Genomic DNA, 22,195 nt, shown 5'->3' with positions numbered 1-22,195 from the left:
TTCTTTCGAATTTATCATTCAGCCCGTTTCTTTAATATCCTCAGTCAAGCGAGTGAAGGGGGTAATATAACGTATATATTTTTCTTTAAAGATTTATATTTAGCTATTAAACTTCCCAGAAATCCAAATTCGTGCTGGAAACTGTATAAATTTGCACTATGAATGACATACGTTGAATTACGTTTGCTTCTTTACAGTCTTTATGGAGTTCCTTCGAAAATTTGAACTATAAGAATACTTGTTTTTGTGGATAGAGAGAGAGAGAGAGAGAGAGAGAGAGAGAGAGAGAGAGAGAGAGAGCCAAAATGAGTTTATAATTTTCTGCGTATTTGATTAACGTTAACGACTGGCCGCTCCTTAAACTAGTTAAATGTGGGTTTCTATCACCGTAGGGTTTTTCCCCACCATACGTGCATTTGTAGTTTTGACGGCCTTCTTATGTACTGTATTTCCTATGTTCTGAATTTGCAGAGAAATTGACAAGTGAATGGGTGTCGGAACTTCCTTAGAGGAACCAGTAAATGGATGAATATTTTGCAGTACTTCGATTAAGAATATGGAAAGTTTAGGTTGTTTCTTTCGCTAAAGTTTACCATTTCAGTCATTTTGAATAAAGTCTTGTGGAAAAAAAGTTACCACACCTACTCCATTTTGTGAAACATATTATTTTATGATGAGTGTGGCTCCAAACGTGTTGCATAATTATAAGTTGAATGGGAATTTAATGAATATGGCATTTGATACAGGCTAGCCTTTGATATTTGTTCGACAATATGTAAAGAAGATTAATTCGAGTGAATTTCTAAATTCACGGGAATATTTTTACATTTAAATCTCGTTGAAATAAAAGGTACTTCGACCGCGGCCATTTAGAATTTTGTTGATAGCATGAGTTCTTTTATTTGTTTTTTGTTTTTCTGTAACTATTTACATAGTTTACAGGTCGTAACTTACATACTGCGTAACTGGTATCACTCAGAAGTTATAATATCACTCAAGTACAAATAGTTTTTTTGCATAAGAACCATCGTGCTTTAATAAAGAACTTGGCCAGGTAGGGCTCGGCATGAGGCAATATAAACTTTGATGACCTAACTCTTAGACAACTTTGAAATCCTCAGATAAGACGTCCCAGGACTTGCTCCTCTCTTCCTCCTTCTTTCTGTCTGTCTCTGTCTGTCTGTCTGTAGACATAATCCGTTCTCCCTTTCGCTTTCTCTTGTTTGTTTTACCTTACATATTTCCTCCTTCTTACAGCTTTTTTTCATCCTTCGCTCCTCACTAATGATTTTTCGTCCTCTCTCTCTCTCTCTCTCTCTCTTCTCTCTCTCTCCTCGCTTCTGTGAGCTTCACAAATTTTCTCTCTTCTCTGTGCTGCACGCTTTTGTCATTGATGTCACTATGCTTATAATAATCACTTTGACATCATGCCAAATATATTCTATTCATAGAAATGAAATTAACTTGCGATGTTGGTCGATGTTAAAGCCTCACCAATCAACCGGAAGCGAGTGAAGTCAGCTACGGTCATTATTGCCATGTGCGTCACTTATATTCACATTAATGACAAGTTTGGTTTTGCATTATGTTTGCGGCAGTAACAAAGGCTATATATTTGTCATTTTTATTGTTTGAAACCATTTTCATTTATTACATGATAACATCACGCCGACTTCCGTTGTCAGTATCTTTTATGGTATTTTTACTCTGTCGGTGTTTTCATGACCGGTGTGTAAAATTAGTCATAGCGAAATGACCACACCCTATTTGTTTGTGGTTGCGTGTTGTGTGGAATTTGTAACATTTTGAATCTACATCAGTTTATAGAAAAACAACATTCTACTTTGTGCTGTTGTTACATGATTGCTACCATATTTCGGGAATGAATATAATTTTTTCCTGAATACTTTGGACAGACCTAGTTGTCATGTACCTTAAGAGTAAAGATAACATTTTTTATTAATAAAACATAATCCTCGCCCATTCCTTTTGAGTTTAGCGTCTGTATTCCCACGCTTAATGCCAGTTGAGTCTTTTTTATCTGTCAAAAATGGAGTTGATGTTAGTTGAGAATCATGCAATAAATGCATTGTAAATGCAGCTGTTAATTTCATGAAGTTTGCAGTTATTGTGTTTTCCATTAAGGATAATAAGCTTAGGTTTTTCAGTAAAGGTGCGGATGTGTGTAAGGTTAGGTTAAATTAGATTACAGCCGTTCCTTTCTTAAGAAATTAATCTCTCTCTCTCTCTCTCTCTCTCTCTCTCTCTCTCTCTCTCTCTCTCTCTCTCTCTCTCTCTCTCTCTCGACACATGTACATAGTGACGTGCGGAAAGTATTCCATTGGAGAGCAATTGCAGCAGAGAGATTGCTGTAGAAGGAAATGGAGATCGCACCAATATCCGGCGGTTGATTGGAATCGCAAAGTGAAAAAGCTGAGACAGATTAAGAATCAAAGAAAGTAGAGACGACCTTCCCTGCCAATGGAAAGTCCGACTCCGCCCGTGATTAGCTTTCCAATGAAATTGATTCTTCGTCGCAGTGAACGAGACCCCTTCTTTGATTTAGATTCGGAATTATTTCAATTTAGAGAGGATATTTTTAGGAACAAGGGTATTAGGTCGATTATATTACAGGATATTATTTTAATCCTTGGTCTGATGATGTTGCAGAAAATATGTTATTTTTGTTATTGAGTTAATTTACTTCCTCCTACAGTTGTATTTTAGAAAATTTTTGTTGTCTAGATTATGTATTCCATTTTAAGAGGCATTTTATTTGACCGCGATTCAATACAGTTTGATTAATATTGAGAGTTCTGAATGTCTATTGTATGTGGTCCTGTAATTAAAATGTCCTTACTTTTATTGACAAACATTATGGTAGAGATGTAGATGTATGAGTGTATGTAGTTGTTTGTATTTAAGTATTAGGACGAATATATTTTAGTTCCCATGAAAGTAGTAATCGTGATTCTTACTAAGGAAGTTTCCTTCTGTTTCACGGTTGCTTCATTAGAATTTCCGGAAGTATAATATGAAATAATCGCTAATAATGATACAGTAGTTTACTTGAGTAAGAATGGGCTAGGAACACTGAATAGATAATTGGTGATTTATAGTATTAATACTTCTTAATATACGTATTTCATTTTTCACACGTCCATCCGCATGCTGCTGCGAATATTCTCTATTTCAATGATAAATGAGTATGGGATATCTTCAGCGCTCGATCGTGTTTCTTTCCGCATTCCTTATCTGTCCTCGTTCCTCAAGTTTTGGATTTGGCTTCAGCCTGTTCCCTCTGTTTTCCCTTTGCTCTGTGAGCATTAGGCTGAAAACGCTTTGTTTCTGGACATTAACAATGTAAATTTATATATATATATATATATATATATATATATATATATTTATATATACATACATATATATACTTAGATGCATTAAATGGAAATTGCCCTTGAGATAATATTCCTGATTCTTTCTCAGTGCTGCATTAAAACGTCTTAACCAATTATAGTATAATACTCGTAAAAAATTTTTCTTATTCAGAAAAAAAAGAGAGAGAGAATTCTTTACCTTCTGCGCCCCTTTCCCATTCCTTAAGTGGCCTCTGTGATGAAGGGCAGTTCCGTATCCCATTATAATTGGCCGAGAATAAGAGGAGCAATTACCCCTTCTGGTCGACCGGAAAGAAATCTATAAATAGTAACAGCAGAGAAGCTTACGTCTGCCTCTTCTGTTGCTAAGATCCTAAGGGGGGAAAAGTGTTAGTGTTGAATCCCCTTTTAATACTCTGTTTTATTCAAGTTATTTTGGCACATGCACGCGTTTTGAATTAAGTGACTTACGTAACTAAGTTTTAAAGATGAAGTGTCAATATTTGTACCAGTGTCGCCATCTCTACAATTACATACGCGTACAAGTGCATTTACTCTCAGCTTGAGAGAGAGAGAGTTTCTGCTGTTTATTTCTTTTTCAGTAATGATGAATTGGCTCATTTCATTGTCCTTATGAAGTTTTACAATGGACGTATATTCCTCTCCCGACAGCCTTGAAACATTAATATATTTATATTATATAAATATATATATATATATATATATATATTATATATATATATATGTATATATATATATATATATAATATATATATATATATGTATATATATATATATACGTATATATATATATCGTATATATATATATATATATATATATAATAATAATATATATATATATATAATATTAACTTTGGATCTTCAAATCAGCGTTTTCGATTAATTTTTTTAAAGGATTCTAGCTTAAAAAACTAGATTTTGTTTAATTTTCACAAAGACTAGAGTTTTCACAGAATCGAGACCGAATACATTTGCTTAAAGAAGAAATTCGTCTATAAAATATCAAACTTTTCAAACAGCATAGCAAGGATTCCGTTTTTAAAGTGGGTAGGGAGTTTGCTTGATGATGAGATAACATATCTATTAAGTGTTTTAATCAGAATTCGAAAGTAGCATATCTTCTTATTGATTTGGAAACAATATCTATTTAGACAATAACCATTGTCTACGTTTATTCATGTTTCAAGGCCATGTGTTGTCTCACTGATAAAATGATGTATCTTGAATAATTAAAAACAAGTAATCCTTGTCATAGGATATATTTCCTTTATACGCCTTAATTAATATCTCCGTGACCATGAAATACTTGGTGGTAATATTTAAAACTGAAAATGAAAACACGCAATTATTCTTCTCGGATATTTCACCCGTAAGTTCTAAAAAAGTTAATTAAATACGGTTGCTCTTGAGGATTGAAGTTCATGGAAGGGTTGCCAGAAGATTGAATTAATCGCTTGATTTCGCGTGCGAAGAAGGGTACGATGTTAGTGGGCATTTAAGCCAGCGGCTTCTATGGGGCAAGTCTTATGTAATGATAATGATGATGATGATGATATTAGGATGTCCCTCTGTCAAGCATTCAAAAAATTAGATTGGTGAAGTAGTGTTCTACCCTGTTGACTACTGTTGAAAATGATGATTATAGGATGTCCCTCTGTCAAGCATTCAAAAAATTAGATTGGTGAAGTAGTGTTCTACCCTGTTGACTACTGTTGAAAATGACGATTATGGAATTAATGGAAATTATCATATTTAATATTCAATTGCAGAAAATAGTGATAGTTATGATATGCATAAAATGTTCACTTACCCTGTTGCTACTTCCGGGGAATGATATTTTTCCTGAAATCCTTTCAAAATCTAGCATTCTCTCTCTCTCTCTCTCTCTCTCTCTCTCTCTCTCGATTTTTGCGAGCGAATGTTTTCATGGAAATCAGTATGTCCTTTGCTTTCCTATGGCTAATGTACATTTGTTGACGTCATGATTGGTGGGACTTCCTTTTGGAAATGGATCAAAAGTGCAATTCAGTTTCGATCATGGGCAGAGACTCGCCCCCTTCTTATCTTTTAACAAGAGAGGACATATTGTGAGAGTGCTTGAGTACATAAAGAATTGAGAATATAGCCAATCGCACTGAGACGGGACACTAGCTTTGAAGTATAATTAGGATAGGGAAACGTTCAAGTACACTTAACTACTAAAAATGCGGAAAAAAAAACCATTTGGTTTTTACAGCTGCTGGAAGCTTCGATAGCAGTGTTCATGCTCTGTTTGTTCTTGTAAATGTTGATATGGAAGGCCTTTGTGATGATTTCGAGTTGAGAAGTAATTTATCCCAGTTTAATGGCTTGCTCTTGGAGGGTTCATGGCCAGCTGATAGCTTGACGTTTTATAATGACAAAACTGGCGTGAGGATAAAAATGCAATATTTCGAAGTTAATTTAGGTATTTATAAAAAAAATATTAATCTCTTGCATAGTTTGGTTTGTCGTCCGTAGTTGTTCTCTCTCTCTCTCTCTCTCTCTCTCTCTCTCTCTCTCTCTCTCTCTCTCTCTCTCTCTCTATTAGTTAAAGATAGCATGGGTAATATTCATATTCAAGATATAATTGATTGATATATAAGCCCAAATTTAGCGTAAGAGTATACACTAATTGCGAAACAATAGCTTTAGAATAAAGGACCAATCTACTGAAATTTATTCCCTTGTTTTCAGCACTTGATACGGTTGTCATCATATTGCATTTTATAATATGCGGTATTTTATATATTTTACCGAAGAACAACGAGTCGTATTTCGAAAATAGAACAAAGAATCTCGCGAAGAGTTTTCGGCTTGAGTATAGTTTAAAGCGGAGTCCGGACCTTCTCGTACGAAAAGATATTTTCCAACTTGTCACCAGCGGCAATCTTACCTGCCCAGTTTTTCTCTCTGAACGAAATCTTCTTCCTTGTATCGCCGTTTTCTTTTATCAATCGGTTCCTTCTTGTTCGGCCATTGTCTCGGTGAGAGATTTATTTTCTAGTTTCAGTGTCGGTGCTTCGATGTCTTATATTGCTTTTGTCTTTGTGATTGTGTATTTTTTGTGAAAGATGTCTGGTACAACGAGGATGAGAGTTCGGCAGAAAAATTTAGAATGGAATAGAATCATATTGAAAGCAAAGCCTAATCCCGGGAGAGCCTATTTTTGTCCGTGGTGATTTATATGTACATCTTTGCATACAACTACGCATGTAATGCCCGCGTAAATTGACTGAATGCAAATGACTTTCATTATGGTTTACGAAAGCTAGACTAGATTTTCCTGTGCTCATAAAGAAGTTCGTCTCTCTTCCCTTTTTATAAGTATTTCTTTGGACATTGCTCCGATCCTTTCTTTTTCTGCATTTGAATTAACCAGATATCACTTTTTTATGGAATCCGTGGATAAAGTCAAATCTTTAAAATTGGCCTTTTGAATTCAATCACTGTCTTTAGAACTATTCTTTCGTATTTTTCAAATTTTCTGACCTTTCATCGTTAGAGATTCGTTTAGGTGACTGGACAATCTTATCGGCGATCATTTTAGCTCTGCCAGTTGGCATATCCTAAGGTCTACATATTTAACTTATATAGTACTAACAGTTCCCACAATATTGCTGCAAAAAATTAATCATTTATCTTCATTTAAATATGAAGGAACTTGTAGTAAGGCGACATTTCTCTAGCGATGAATAGTTTGCGTAAAATGATGTACAAGGAAGATTTTGTTTTATTTTATCTTTTCCATGATATTGAATAAGAGTCAGTAAGGTAGAATTTCAGGTTTCGCTTTTTGTGACCCTTATTAGCGAATCACCAACGTTTCAGCTGCGAAAGTTGCCAGCCACCTCCAGGGTGAATCTTCTGTCGATATTGTCATCACGCCTTAAAAGGTTCAGAACTTGAACACGACAGCTTTAAGTATGTGGTGATATAGGATTCTTTGCCGGGAGTGATTTTAGTTTAATGGTGTTGTCTTGGGGACCAGGAAATTGCTTTCCCTCTGAATTTCCCAGGGATAGAAGTGGCCCTGCGATAGGGGATGCTGGAATATCCTTGGATTTTATCTTCCAAAGCTCTCAACTAGTTGCACGGTTAGAAAATCTTAATCGAAGGCACTACGTGCCTATGCAAAGGAGCATGTTGAATTATTAAGAGACATCACGAAATACGGAACTGCCCAAATCCTGGTTATTGGGAGGGCTGTCTAGACTTTGGTCTAGTCGGTTAGTATCTCGGCTATGATGCATTTGATTGCTTCCAAACTTTTTCAAGAGCGGTATTTCACGCAAGGAAAGAATTTCCAGACGCAATGAAAATTTAGGATTTTCTAAGTCGCCCGTTAGAGGCCGTCTCGACGCAATCCATGCATCTAGAGTTCAGCACTTCGTTGCCACTGCTGCTTTTCACTACAGTAAAACCATTATATAGATAGCAGCTCAAGAGTCTTATCTTCAAGAGTCTGCCAGATAAAGAAAATTAATAGGGATGCAAGGTATGAATTTCTGTATTGTCAAAGTTTTGATGTATTTACTCCATTTTCTCCGGCCGAAGTTACTTTTTTGTTTTTACTAATATGTAGATCTATGTAAACGTTGAAGTAGTATGAACTTTGGAAGTGGATTCATGAATTCCTATGTAGTGTTTTTGTTTTTTTGTCCTTTGTTTTCATCTAATCTGAAACATCTGCTACAAACTCAAACCGTGTGTTGGAAGCATCACATACCACAGCTGCTATCTTTTGGTTGTCTGCTTGCTTGAGTATTGAATAAAAACATTGTTTGGTGGTTACTGAATACGTTACTATTTGCATATCATCGGTGTTATTTCTTTCGCTTTCATGTTTTCTGAAAAGTAAAAGCGTATGGGAATTTGCAATCAGTGTTCTTGTGCAAAGCAAATTTCGTGATTAGTTCTTCCCCTATATCTTTACCTTTTGAGATTACTGTCAGATTACAAAATCTTTATCAATAAATCTTAACAAAAAACTCTCTCTTAAGAGCCACCAGCGTGAACCATTTTGGAAACAAAATTAAATCCACTGTAAGGCATTAATTATTTCTACAAGGGCCGGTGTTCCCCCTTTCTGTATTTTCTCCAAGGAGGGGAACGGCTCGTTGTTTTTTATTAGTTCTGGATGTTTGCGGCTTTGTTCGGCTGGGGTCCCACCCAAAGGGGGGGTCGGTTTGGGCGGGAAGGGGAGCTGTAGCTCCCTGGTTTTGCGCTTTTGAGGTTGGGATGAGGGGGAAGTGTGTGTGTGTGTGTGTGTGTGTGTGTGTGTGCATGCATGTGTGAGGGTGCTCGCAACCCCGAGCGCTGGATGGACGTGTTGCGAGTCCTGGCAAGAATTCTAATCTCATTAAGATGTGTCTTCTCCTTTGATATTGAAATTTGAGTCTCTTTACTCTCGTAACTTAGGGCGCCCTTTTATGTTCCCGCAGCAGATTTTTAGCTGCTCCTGTTTTCAGCCGTTGCGAGAAAGAGCTTGCTCACCGTTGCGTGCAATTATTGGCCGGAATAATTTCAGTTTCCTTCTACATTTTCTTTTATTTTTGCGCTTTTTCTTTCGCGGGAAGTCTGCACTACTGTTTTTCTCCAGAATTCATTTGCCTTATATTTTAAGAATAGTAATGGCCTTTATTTTTTCGGTTACTCGACGTAAAGAAATTATGTTTTTTATTAAAGTTTTTATTTTCATTATTATTATTATTGTTATTATTATTATTATTATTATTATTATTATTATTATTATTATTATTATTAGTTATTATTATTATTATATTATTATTATTATTATTATTATATTATTATTATTATTATCGTTCGGAAACTGTTAGTTTTGGGGGGGGCAGTAAAGAGATTATGCCAACCGTTTTTCTGCAATCTTATAATATATATAATATATATATATATATATATATATATATATATATATATATATATTATATGTGTGTGTGCGTGTGTGTGTGTTTATTTTGGGAGGGAGGGCCGGGGTGTTAGACACCAAAACTTCTCTAGACTTTAGTGCTAGGCAGAGTGACATCTTGTCTCCGGAAAGTAGACTGTAGTTCTGGTTAAAATAATTAGCTCAAACACTCAAAGTGGTAGTGAAGTTTCTTACTAAAAAAAAAGCAGTTGAAAATTCATAGAGGAACTCTTCCGTCCAACGTGAGAAGATTAAAACGACCACAATTATCAATATTCTTCCTTGTATAATAAGAATGTGGTATTGTCGTTGTTTCTGTTAACATATAAACCACAATAAAAAAAGTGCATCACCCTTGATGTCATTAAATGATGGATTTGGAGCATTTGTAAAAGACCGACAGTCATTAACTTGAGTCCTCGGTGCGCTGTGTACTGCAGAGTTAAGCAAACAACAATACTTTTAAGTATCTTTGGAGTGCGTCGTTTTAGGAAGTTATTTAAAAGATTCCAAGAGATCGTAATTAAGATGAAGTTGCATGTTTGTACAGAAAGATTGCGTAGTTGAAGCGTAGATGTGGTTTCCTTTAAGTCTAGGCATGATTGGCTAATTGACCCAATAATATTTGAGTGGCGCTACACCAATCCAGTAAATGGCAGATGATATTCAGCGATTTATTGAGTCGTATACGAATGTAGCACGTCGGCTATCGGTAAGATGTAAAAATAAAATTGTATATATAATATATATATATATATATATATATATATATATATATACGTGTGTGTGTGTGAGTGTGTGTATGTATGTATACATACATACATACATAAAGCATTAAGCTACAAATGTTGTTTAATATCTAATTCGCTCTACCTCGGAATTAACATATTTTCATATATGATAACCGAAGGGGAATTTTTTAGTTCATAAGAAATTCGTTGGCTCATGGGCTCGAACCACGGAACCAAGAATTCAAGACGTACAGTGACACGCTTACCCGTGTGCGCGTGTGCGTGCGTCTGTATGTGTCTATGTGTGTTTGTGGAGGAGGATGGCAGGAAATTCCAGTGTTTCGCTGATGCTTTTTCTGTGGTGGTGTATGAAGCGGCCAATGCTGTGCCTGGGTTCTGCACATGGGCTCCTCCACAATTCAGTATGGAAGTAAGGCAGTAGCTATAAATTGGTTTTTTTTTTTTCCATAATGCTGCCCCCTGTTGAGGGAGACTATTAAATTGTGGAAAAAAAAGCACTTTTGTCAGGAGCCTTGAGGAAAAATTGCTGAATTTATGTTTCGAGAAAAAACTCTCTCTCTCTCTCTCTCTCTCTCTCTCTCTCTCTCTCTCTCTCTCTCTCTCTCTCTCTCTGGCCCAAGACAAATTAGTTCATGGGTGATACGAGCCTGGAAACTCCAGAAGTAGAGGAATGACAGTTGTTCCCCAGCCGTCTGTGAAATGGAAGGTACGAAAGTTGAGGATCTTTTGAAGGCCTCAGCTCCTGACCTTGCGAATTTTGAGCTCGCCCACTGAAAGCAGTGGCATACAGGCATCTACCGTCGTGGTACCTCCAACAATTCGTTTCTCATGTTTGCGATGCTGTTGTATTACGAATTTTTTCCTTTGTTCTTTCCGATTACATTTACGTATGTATCAGCTTCAGCACTAGCAATTTATGTTATTGTAATCATCTGTGCCATTTACTGCAACAACAACAACAACAAATGATAATAATAATAATAATAATAATTTTCATTGCTATTTTTACATGACCAAGTTTTGGTATATGTTTGTACTGCCCATTGACAAAACGTTAAGACAGGATCGTATGTATTTATGCATGCATGTATATACATGTATGTATGTATGTACTGTAAGATTTACCGAAGTATAAACGCCTATATCCACTCAACCTCATATTGATTGAAATTGCCGACCGGCTTGAGTGAATAAGACAATTTTCTCTTTGTCTCTTACTGTCATCGTGACCCAAGTCTTTAATGTTAGCTATTGGCAATAGCAAATCCCATGTATCTTTAATTTTTGTCTCTGCTAAATGTACGTATGATTGAATCTTTACTCTCTCTCTCTCTCTCTCTCTCTCTCTCTCTCTCTCTCTCTCTCTCTCTCTCTCTCTCTATCTGAGGAGTTGAGGGAGGGCGATAAAAATGAATTTTGAATAAATGCACTTTAGAGAAGAAGAAAGGAGAGATATGAATATAGAGATAGATACGTAGTCAGATAGATATAACAGGTCTGTCTGACGTTCATGTGTCTTTGACTGAGCAGTATGTGGTATGATGCACAGTGTTTAATAACGCGCAACATTCATGTGAAGGAGGAGGCATTCTGAGGAATGGAAGCCCCGAAGAAAAATTCGAAAGTTGGATATCGAAAAAACGTGGTTTCTCCGAACTCTCGCGCCGGATATAAATTAGGATGACAGCTCTCCGAAAAATGAAAGAAAAATCGGGGAAAAAATCTTTTAGTTTGGAATGAAGACAATTTGCTGACAAGGATTTAAGGGGGAGATATTTCCGTGACTTTACAAAATATATTCAAAAAAAATGTATGGACGAGTGTTTGAAGTCTGTCTATTGACTTGGTCTCCTATAATGAAGGAATTTGCTGTGAAGGCGCCATCACAAGTCGAAATTTGACCAGGTGTAAGATATCAAGAGAGAGAGAGAGAGAGAGAGAGAGAGAGAGAGAGAGAGAGAGAGAGAGAGAGAGAGGAAGGATGTTAGGTAAAACGTCGAAAATAACTTTTATTTCCATCTCAATTTTGTAAAACTTACACGGCGGAGGTAATTTTAAAACCGTTTCCATGCAATTATGGTCAATTATTTACGTTATATTTTGCCAGAGGCCTACGGAATTCGAGTTCCTGGGTAATCATTCTTTTATATAATTACCTTGCTTTAAGAAACCGTCTCTGTGTTTTCGTCCTCTGTGTAGTTCGGCGGAAACGTCGTCGAGTCTAGGTCGGCATATCAGAGCCCTCCTGGAGGAGGACCAGTGATCCTGGGCACAAAAGATGGCAGGTCTCATTTTGTCTCATCAGGTCATTCCTTTTAATACATTCTTATGATTGTTCTCATTCTGCTCTCTGTGGTCTCGTCTCGTCTCTCTCTCTCTCTCTCTCTCTCTCTCTCTCTCTCTCTTTGTTTTTCTCGCGTGTGAATAAGAGAATGACATTTCACACGCATGGTATCTTACGATGCCAGAAATATTGTCATGGTGCGTTATGAGCCTTGATGAGATTTTATTATTCTAAGGGGAACCTTCTGCCAGCTTTGATGATCTTCCTCTCAATCGTCAAGTAAGAAAAGTAGGTGTACATATAGTGTGTATATATATGGGTGTGTATACATATGTATGTGATATATGTGTATATATATATATATATATATATATATATATATATGTCTAATATGTACACACACACACACACACACACACATATATATATATATATATATATATATATATATATATATGTTATGTATGTATGTATATATGTGTGTGTGTGAATTTTTATCACATCGCCGTGATTCATATACGTGCATTAAACTACACAAGCCCTTCAATATCTGATTCGCTCTACCTCGAATTAATATATTTGCATGTATGTTAACCGAAAGGTTTTATTAAAGGACATTTGTAGCTAATGAATATATATATATATATATATATATATTATATTATACATATATATATATTATATAATGTACACTTATTTTTCTTACTTAACGATTGAGAGAAAGATGATCAAAGGTGGTAGAATGTTCCTCCTAGAATAATAAAATCTCATCAAGGCGCATAGTTCACCATAACAATATTTCCGGCATCGTATGACAATTTATGTGAAATGTCACACTCTTGTTCACACTCGAGAAAAGAGAAAGAGAGACGAGGACATAATGAACCCTGATATATATATATATATATATATATATATATATATATATATATATATATATATATATATAATATATATGTATGTATATTGTATATATATACATATATAATATATATAGTATATATATGTATGTATATATATATTATATATATATATGTATATATATTATATATATATATATATATTAATCATATGTATATATATATATGTATATATATATCTGTGTGTACAAAAATATAACAAACATCAGAGAGAGATGAATGAACTAACTTCCAGTACTGTTTCATTGGCCTTTCTGTTGAAATTTCCAGATTTCTTCATCCATTGCAGCGTAAGATTTGAACCGTGAGATAGTGAAATGAAAAGACTCGCCAGTACAGAAAAATGTTTCTGAATTATTCATCACTCTTCTGTATTCTGGGACTGACCTTTCCCTGGCTTTCACTCGTGCTTTAGTGTGGCTTCGGAATGGTCTTCTGTGATGAATGTTTCTTCGTAGAAGAAGAGTGTGGGTAAACCCATGACTCCAGAAGATATTTGGACATTTTTTCAAAGAAAATATTTCCTTATGTGTTGAGGAAGGAAGGTAGAAAAGAGGAAGTTAATATTATTAACATTAGGCGCAAAAATATTGAGTCTTCACTTTTAGGTGATTTATGCTTCATTTACTTTAAAATGCAAATAAAATATCGAGTAGAGATCTAAGCGATTGTACAGTCCTGCCTCCTAACTATTGTTTGTTATCCGTAGCACTTTCCCTTCAAGATACAAGAGGGGGCAAATCAATTAAGTATCGAAAGTGGATGATTATTTTACTACGGTATTCCTTTGTGGACTTTTGTTTAGAGTAACCTTTTCCACGTTCTTTTACCGCTAGAACACGCCCTGCTCAGGATAAAGTGCATCAGGTACTCGATGAATTCAGGCATGAATGAGAATAAGATTGTAACTCTCCACCTGGCATTATGATCAGATAGATAACGGTGCTTAAATTGTTGGAATTCCATTGTTTTCATTGCAGACTAGGGAAGGAATGCTCGTGTTAAAGAAATGTTTCTTGAATAAGCAAGTAACCCAAACAGGATTGTGAGGGTAATTGGGGAGTCAAATCTTTATCTTAAGGCTACGCTTATTTAAAGAAATAATAGTACAATCAAGCAAAAATGAAAGGGTTTAAGTATAAATTTGTAGATTTATTAACGCTTGTAAAATATTTTGACATTTTCTATTATTATCTAGCCTAGAAATGTTTATATGTATTTTTGTTTGTTCAGTACATGTTCATTACCATTCTTTTGACATCTGGAAGCTACCTCGGTGATGACTGATTTCGCCTGTTCAAAAACTGCTAAGATCAGTACATGCAGCATTTCGCTTGTCCATTGCGCTTTCTAAAGCCTTTTCTGGTATGAGGGGAATGTGTACGGTTAGAAAGCTATGTTCCAGATGATTTACTTACTCGAAATGCTTGATATGTTTAATAATAATAATAATAATAATAATAATAATAATAATATTATTATTATTATTATTATTATTATTATTATTATTATTATTATTATTATTCTAGTGCATTGTGAATACTTTTTGACGTTAATGTTGAGAAGAAATGGATATAGTCATTTTATCACCATGAGAACTAATAGTGGAAAACGTATAATTGTGGGTATATTTATACCAAAAGTTGTTGCCTACTCGTTAAATGGGATGACCTTCTATAATCATGAGATAACGCACTGATTGTTGATATTGGTTCCGAATTTGGCTAAGATTTAACTTGTGAGACTCTATGAAATTTCTCCAGAAAAAAGAAAAAGGGATTCTTAATAGAGCCTTACAGGCAACGTACCGTATATTGTTTATTGTGTAGCTATAAGCATTGGTAATCATGTTTTGTGCAAAGCTTCGAGTAGTTTTAGTTTGAAATCAGTTATTGTTGGAGTGTGATACATTGTTACTTTGATATGCTTGCTTATTTATAAGCTAGAAGAATTTTGATTTAATTATATTTTCAGATTTTGTAAATTTTGCCTTAGTCTTTATGCAATGTTTCCCCAAAAATATCTAAAAAAGAATGATTTTATATTCTCTATTTTTTGTTAGTAAAAATTACATAAAACTGTTGGTGAATTCTGAGATAAAAGGGAAAGCTGACGGGATAGATTTGACATTTTTCCAAAACTTTTGTGAGATTGGTTGTCACGGGGGTCTTTTTCCCCTTTCCAGTAAGACTTTGTGTACATTTCAGAGTATTAAGTCTGTTCTCGGTCCTTGTATAAATATTCACTTCCTTTAATCGAGACAGATTTGATCCTGAAGGTTGATCTAACGCTTCTTCTCTCCCTTGAATGGTCTCTCTCGTGTTATCAAGTCTTCAAGCTTTCTGTGCTTCTTCTTTTGGCCTTTATTGCTTCTTGAGGTTTTTTTCTTTTTCTTTATTGTTATTCATTTCTGAGGCTATTGTGTTGTATATATATATATATATATATATATATATATATATATATGTGTGTGTGTGTGTGTGTGTGTGTGTGTATGTATATATATATTCACATATATATATATATATATAGATATATATATATATATATATATATATGTATGTATTATATATATATATATATATATATGTATATATGTATATATATATGTATAAATGTATATATACACACAGCTTGTTTCTTTCATTTCCTTTTCTTAAGATCTATTTATTTACAATTCGGTTTAAGCCAACTATTTATATTGTATCCTTCCAAGTCAGTCAGTTAAGGTAGATCATAGTAGTTATTGACGCCTGGATTAAGATGAATAAATTCCTTTCTTTTTCATTAAATTATTTACTTTATCTGAAGTATGATTGCAGTGAAAATGTATGTATATATTATTCTTTACTTTGTTTGTATTATTCATATTGTGCTGCATTGATTGGTTGTATATTTGTATGATATGATCTGTAATCCTTTTATTTATAATATTTTATCATGAATATTGTTAATTGATATCCCTATCTCTTTCCTTGTTTGGACGATCAAAAAATTATATTCTCTTAATCGCAATAGTCGTTATGCCAATCTTGTTTACGATTCTGTTGATTGTTGTAATCAAAACTATTTTTATTATTCTTGCATTTTGTGTTATTCACTTTTATGTTGTATGTCTGTGAACAAGTTCTCTTTATGCTATTGTGTGCAGCTGCATTCATTATCTTATCTCGTGAGGCTTAATATTAGACTTACATTCCTGTCTTGCAGTATTAAAACTCTGATGAAAACAAGCCGTCTGTGACAACCAACCTCCCAACGGTGTTAACTCGAGGCTTTGCCTGGGGTTCGTTCATTGTCGACCTTAAAAACAAACGGAATACAGCTTTGTCGTTTCTCAGTGTTCCATGTAATACGGGCTTAATTGTGGGGATTTCACTTTGACATTTCAGTGCAGATGTAATATTTATAATGAATCCACCCTTTACTGATGTGAGTTTCTCATTTAAAGAATACGCTTTCAAGGCTGTTATCCGTTCAGTGTTGAAGGTTACTGAACAGCCCCACAGTTTGCAGTGTCATTGTTCATAAGAGATGTAAATACCTCTGCTTCTCCTTTACCACCCTTTAGCTTTCCTGACCTCCCCGAAAAAGAAGAAGAATTGGAGGCTAATAGGTAAGACGGCTCTCCTTATCCTCGTGAACTTCTCTCTCTCTCTCTCTCTCTCTCTCTCTCTCTCTCTCTCTCTCTCTCTCTCTCTCTCTCTCTCTTTGGCTTTTGCTTGTTTGTAAAAAAAAAAAAAAGAAACGCCAAGCTGCACGAATAGCAAGGGCTTATATTTGGTGTTGCCTTAGATTTCCAGGCCCTGAGGCGGCCTTGTAGTGCTTGCTGTGTTTCTATTGCTTTAATGGTGACTATGCTTACTGTCTTCGTTCAAGTGTTTAAAGATAAGAATTTTATTATCAATGTATAGTTTAATTTCTCACATATACATTCAATGTCTTGGTGTTTAACAATGACAGATTTATGATTCTTCATTGATATATATTTGTAAGATATTTAGGCTGTTAGCGTAAGTAGTAATTTTAAGTGGAGATATGTTTACTCTTTTAATCATACAAATGATTCAGTTCCTTATTTCTAATGTTAAGATATTTGTTCCAAAGCACTCCGCATGAAATAGATCATTGTTTTATTGCCTGCGAATGTTCATATATTTAATGTTCATATTTCTGTCTATCTCTTTGGAATCGATTGTTTTCTTCTATGTACATTTCTAAAGTTTCCTCTGATGACCATCTTTACAGTTTCAATCTTTTTCTCCTCCGATGCTATCATTAATTATCTACCCGTCATATCCTCATTAGTCTGCTTGAAAGGTAAGTGGAAGGTTGGCTTAGGTAGGTGTTTCTTATCTACACCTGAATTTATGCTTTTCTAAACTGATTAAAAAGCGCGTTTTATTTATCGCCTTAGCTACAGCCACGTATCTTTGTGTGTCCCGAGCCTCCGCGTCTTGCCATTCATCATCTCTGTTCCTGAGTCTTTACCGGAATATCCGATTTTTTTTTTTTTTTTTTTTTTTTTTACTCGTGTTTTAGTTTTTTTTTTTTTATTATTATTGAATAATGTACATTTTAATTCATTCAACCTCGGATGTGTTATTTCCATTATCTTGTATTTCGGTCGATTCAAATTCGATTTTTCTTTAGTTTAGTTTAGTTTAGTTTGGTATTGTATTATCATTATTCACTTTGGTATCACCATGTTCTTTCATTTTGCTAAAATGGTCCTTCCTTATTCATGTAGATGCCCTTCAGGAGTTTTATTCTTATCGTGGTTGACATTCAGGTTTAAACTAAGGTTTGAAACCTTAGAATTTTAACGTTTAATTAGGGATCCTGTCATATTCGTATTTTATACCTAATACACGTTCCATATTATTTGGAAGTCTTATAGTATTTATCTTTATCTTTAGTAGAGTACCTTGATCAGTTCTCTTCTTTCGTATTTAGATACTGTTATAGTTTTTTTCAATTTTATATAGATTTTTCATCCTTTATGAGGATTTGCATATTATCAATTCCATCCTCGGCTAATATTAATGGTTGACTCCGTACTCTTTGCTTTTGGTTTTCGTACTACTCATTACATAGCTATGAATAAGCTGTATTATTTTTTAACTGTCATATTTCAGTCTACAGTAAAAGCGTGTGGCTGATAATCTCCACAAGATTTTAATTCACTAAACCATATAAAATGCGCTTTTTTTCACATAAAATAAAAGTGAAAATGGGGATGCACTGAAATGCAGACGTCGTTTCAGAAAAACCGGCGGAGAATCTCATTTGCATATTTTGAAATTTCTGTACATTGCAATCTGGACTTTTAGAAAAGAACGCCGATTTGTTTCAGTTGGACAATTACCAAATGAAATTACAAGGTTTGTGGTTGTAAAGAGTCCTTTGACTGAAAGTTTTTAAATTGAAAATGCCAAAATATTCTACGTACATTTTTTCACTCACATTTCGGGAGAAAATAAGGATTTTTTTAAATGAAATTTTCTATAAAATGTTCTGGCCGTTAATTATGCTCTTTTGCCAAAAAGAGAAAGTCACGATTGGTTTGTCTTTTCCGCGAAATACGAGTATGAACTGATGGAAGGTCGACGTTCGAACTATAGTAAAATTCATCTAATGCTGTATGTCACTTTCAAGGAATATCAATAGGGCTGAGAGAGAGAGAGAGAGAGAGAGAGAGAGAGAGAGAGAGAGAGAGAGAGAGAGAGAGAGAGAGAGAGAGAGAGAGCTAATAGGTAAGCAGGTCAAGGTAAACTTTCTTATTAAAGTCCGGTTGCGAGATTTTGAATGTCAAATCAAAAGTAGAATGTTTTTCCGAAGTTGTCTGACGTAAAGGACGTGAAAAATTAAATACTCGCGCACACAAACATGCATTTGTACACGCACACACACACGCACACGCACACACACATACAACAAATATATGTATATATAAAGGAAAAAGCCACGGAGGAAAGTGAAACAACGGAGTGCTGCGAGATCGTTCAACTCAAAGTCCTTTACTTAGCTATAGTCAGCTAAGTAAAGGACGTTGAGGCGAAAGATCTCGCAGCACTCCACTGTTTCACTTTACTTCGTGGCTTTTTCCTTTATCTATATATTTATCACGTTCCAAATTTTTGTGATTCAGTTATACACAGTGTGTATATATATATATATATATATATATATATATATATATATATATATATATATATATATATATATATATATATATATATATATATATATATATATATATATATTATATATATATATATATATATATATATATATATATATATATATATATACCGGTGTAACTGGTGTGCATGTATAATGGATGAAAATGTATTCCTAAATTTGTTAAATTGTTCTTTTCATGGATGGTCATGAGAGGTGCTGTAAGGGTTCTGTTTTAAAAAACATAACGTGTCCAGATTCCTAATAGTTAATTAAAATGAAAATATTCAAAGAGAATTATGCTGAATAATTTTACATTTTGAGTAAGAACAATTTCAAAGAAATATATTTGGCAAAACGACAAGGTACTTACCAAACCTTGTCCGTGAGAGATTTTTTTCACTGCATCCCCTGACGTAAAGATTAATGCTTCTCGTAACATAGTGTAGCTAAATTTTGCGGTATTTATTTCGTCTCATTCTTTTATATAGTATTAAGTATTTATTCGTTTTAGCCTTTAAAGCCAGCTGACTGGATGCTTGGAGAGATCATAGCTTTGAAATGAAACTGTTGATGTTTGAGCATTGCAGCTTGGCTTCTGTGCCGAGAGGGCAATCATTTTTTGTCTTACGTTGCAGAGCTATGACTTCAGTTTTGAAATTAAGCTTTAGATGTCTCTTAAGGTTATATATGCAGGTCTAGAGTTCCTCTTTATATGTAAATGTTACTTGTAAAGGAGGTGACAGAAGTTAAGCCAGATGGTTTCAGTAGAGGTAATGTAGTGCAACGTAAAAAAATGTAATGTTGCTAGATTTAGTAGAACTCTGGTAATGTAATGTAAGTCAAATAAACCAGCTGATTGAGTAGAGTTTTGTTAGTAAATTGAACAAAATAAATAGCCGAAGTGACTTGAGTAGACTTCTAGCGATGAAAAATAAACAAATATTTGAATACGGTTCCATTATAGATCCAAATCCATATTTTTTTCAATTTGAAATAGAAACCATATCTTACGGCTACTTTTTTTTTTTTATCCAGCCAGAGAACTATTTTTGAACAAATTAATTCTTTTAACAACTTTCAAGAGGAATATGGTTACGATATAGATTGTGTTTAGCCTGGAGACAAGTATTTCAGGCATTATCTTTGAATTTTGTTACAGATAGACAGGTAAGTCTTAAATTTTCTACTGTGCAATTAATATATGCTGTCGGGAACATTCATCCTTATCATGCTTAATACATGGGAAATGTATCTGAAAATCGGTGGAGAAAAAAAAAAGATTTTTTTCTAGAAGGAAGAAAGAAGTCCTTTCTTTTCTCCATTATTAGCAATTGATTTTACTTTTCATTTTACTTTTATTTATAAATGTAGGTTAGGAATTTTGAAAATATTTTCTGGTGTAGTACTTGGAGGATATTTTGAATTGAAAGTGTGGATTTTGTTTGCATGGTTGTGTGCAAATTTGGCCGAAGGAATTTCATTTCGAGTTGTTTAAATATGGCCTGCCTTCATAGGTGTTTGCTTTAACTGGAGTACGGCGGTCACTGATGACAGAATGAGTCTGCTTCTACTCTCAGAGAGGATTGAGAATTTTGCCCTTATCATTACACCCGCTATTTGAAAGGCTGCTGTTGTTCATCGCAAAGATAACAAGCGCCAGACGGAAATTTATCACGTAGATATAAACAGTATAAGTAAAATGCAGACAAGATGAGACCAGTTTCCTAAATGATATCTCCATTTCATGCACGGAAAAAGAGCAGACCCGATTTCAAGCGCGCTCCGTGAAGAATATGCAAAAATGGAAAGAATTAATGAGGCGAGAAAATTTCTTAATTAAGAAAAAGCTCCTTTTCTTTACCCGTGTCTCTTTACGGAATAGGAAATTTCGTACAGAAATAATTTTGGAAATGAAATAAAAGGAAATTATAGGTCGGTGAGATCATTTATGCCGAAATTGGCCACTTTCGGGCGAGTTTTAAGATAATTTTGTTGAACAAGAAATTTTCACCAATAACTGCTTTTGATACGTTATATTTCCTGCTCTCTCTCTCTCTCTCTCTCTCTCTCTCTCTCTCTCTCTCTCTCTCTCTCTCTCTCTCCAAAGAGAAAAAAGCTTCATTACTGCCACGGTAACGCTGTCATATGATTATTTGCGTTATACTTCTACTCGCCTTTACTTGCTTCCTAGATATTAAGGGCAACCCTTTCCAATATTTCTTTTGCACACCTTTCTAGATCTCCTCTCCTCCTTCCCCAAAGACTTCTGCAATCTACAATCTTTTCACCAGCTTGTAACCATCCATTCTCTCCGTGTGACCAAACGGTCTCAGTATACTGTAAGTTTTTGACCCCTTTGCATCTCTCCACATTTCTCATCCTATTCATTCTTCTCACGCCACATGTACTATTCAAACAGTTCATTTCATCAGCTTCAAACTTTTATATTTCACCTCATTCCACATCCACATTTCACTTACACGGAGAGTTAACTCAACAATTTCTTCCTGCATTTCCATTTTGGCATTTATAGACAGTTCCAGTCTCTCTCCAGTCTTTGCGAGCGCCCCGCAGTCTTTCTTGTGACACCTGTTTTGTGACTTAGCCATTCTCTCCTACTGCCATCATCGATTATATTTACTCCAAAAGAATTCTACGAGGTAGTGCCTTCCATTCATCCACCATCCATTGCTCCTTCCTCCTAGTTT

General features: G+C 34.6%; 1 protein-coding gene across 8 annotated transcripts in view; it reads left to right on the top strand.

Moving 5' to 3' along the window:
* The window catches only part of LOC135223606 (ankyrin repeat and fibronectin type-III domain-containing protein 1-like), a 682,119-nt gene that overhangs the window by 96,639 nt on the left and 563,285 nt on the right, over positions 1-22,195 (top strand). For 7 of the 8 annotated variants that reach the window (XM_064262185.1, XM_064262193.1, XM_064262192.1 and 4 more), the window contains one exon: positions 16,873-16,917. The exons of the other annotated variant lie outside the window; for it this stretch is intronic. In XM_064262185.1, the coding sequence (XP_064118255.1) occupies positions 16,873-16,917 (45 nt within the window). The remainder of the gene's footprint in view (positions 1-16,872; positions 16,918-22,195) is intronic. 8 annotated transcript variants of the gene reach the window in all.

The sequence above is a fragment of the Macrobrachium nipponense genome, chromosome 10 (genome assembly GCF_015104395.2).
Source record: "Macrobrachium nipponense isolate FS-2020 chromosome 10, ASM1510439v2, whole genome shotgun sequence".
In the NCBI taxonomy this organism is placed as follows: domain Eukaryota; kingdom Metazoa; phylum Arthropoda; class Malacostraca; order Decapoda; family Palaemonidae; genus Macrobrachium; species Macrobrachium nipponense.
This window is presented reverse-complemented; position numbering and strand designations above follow the sequence as displayed.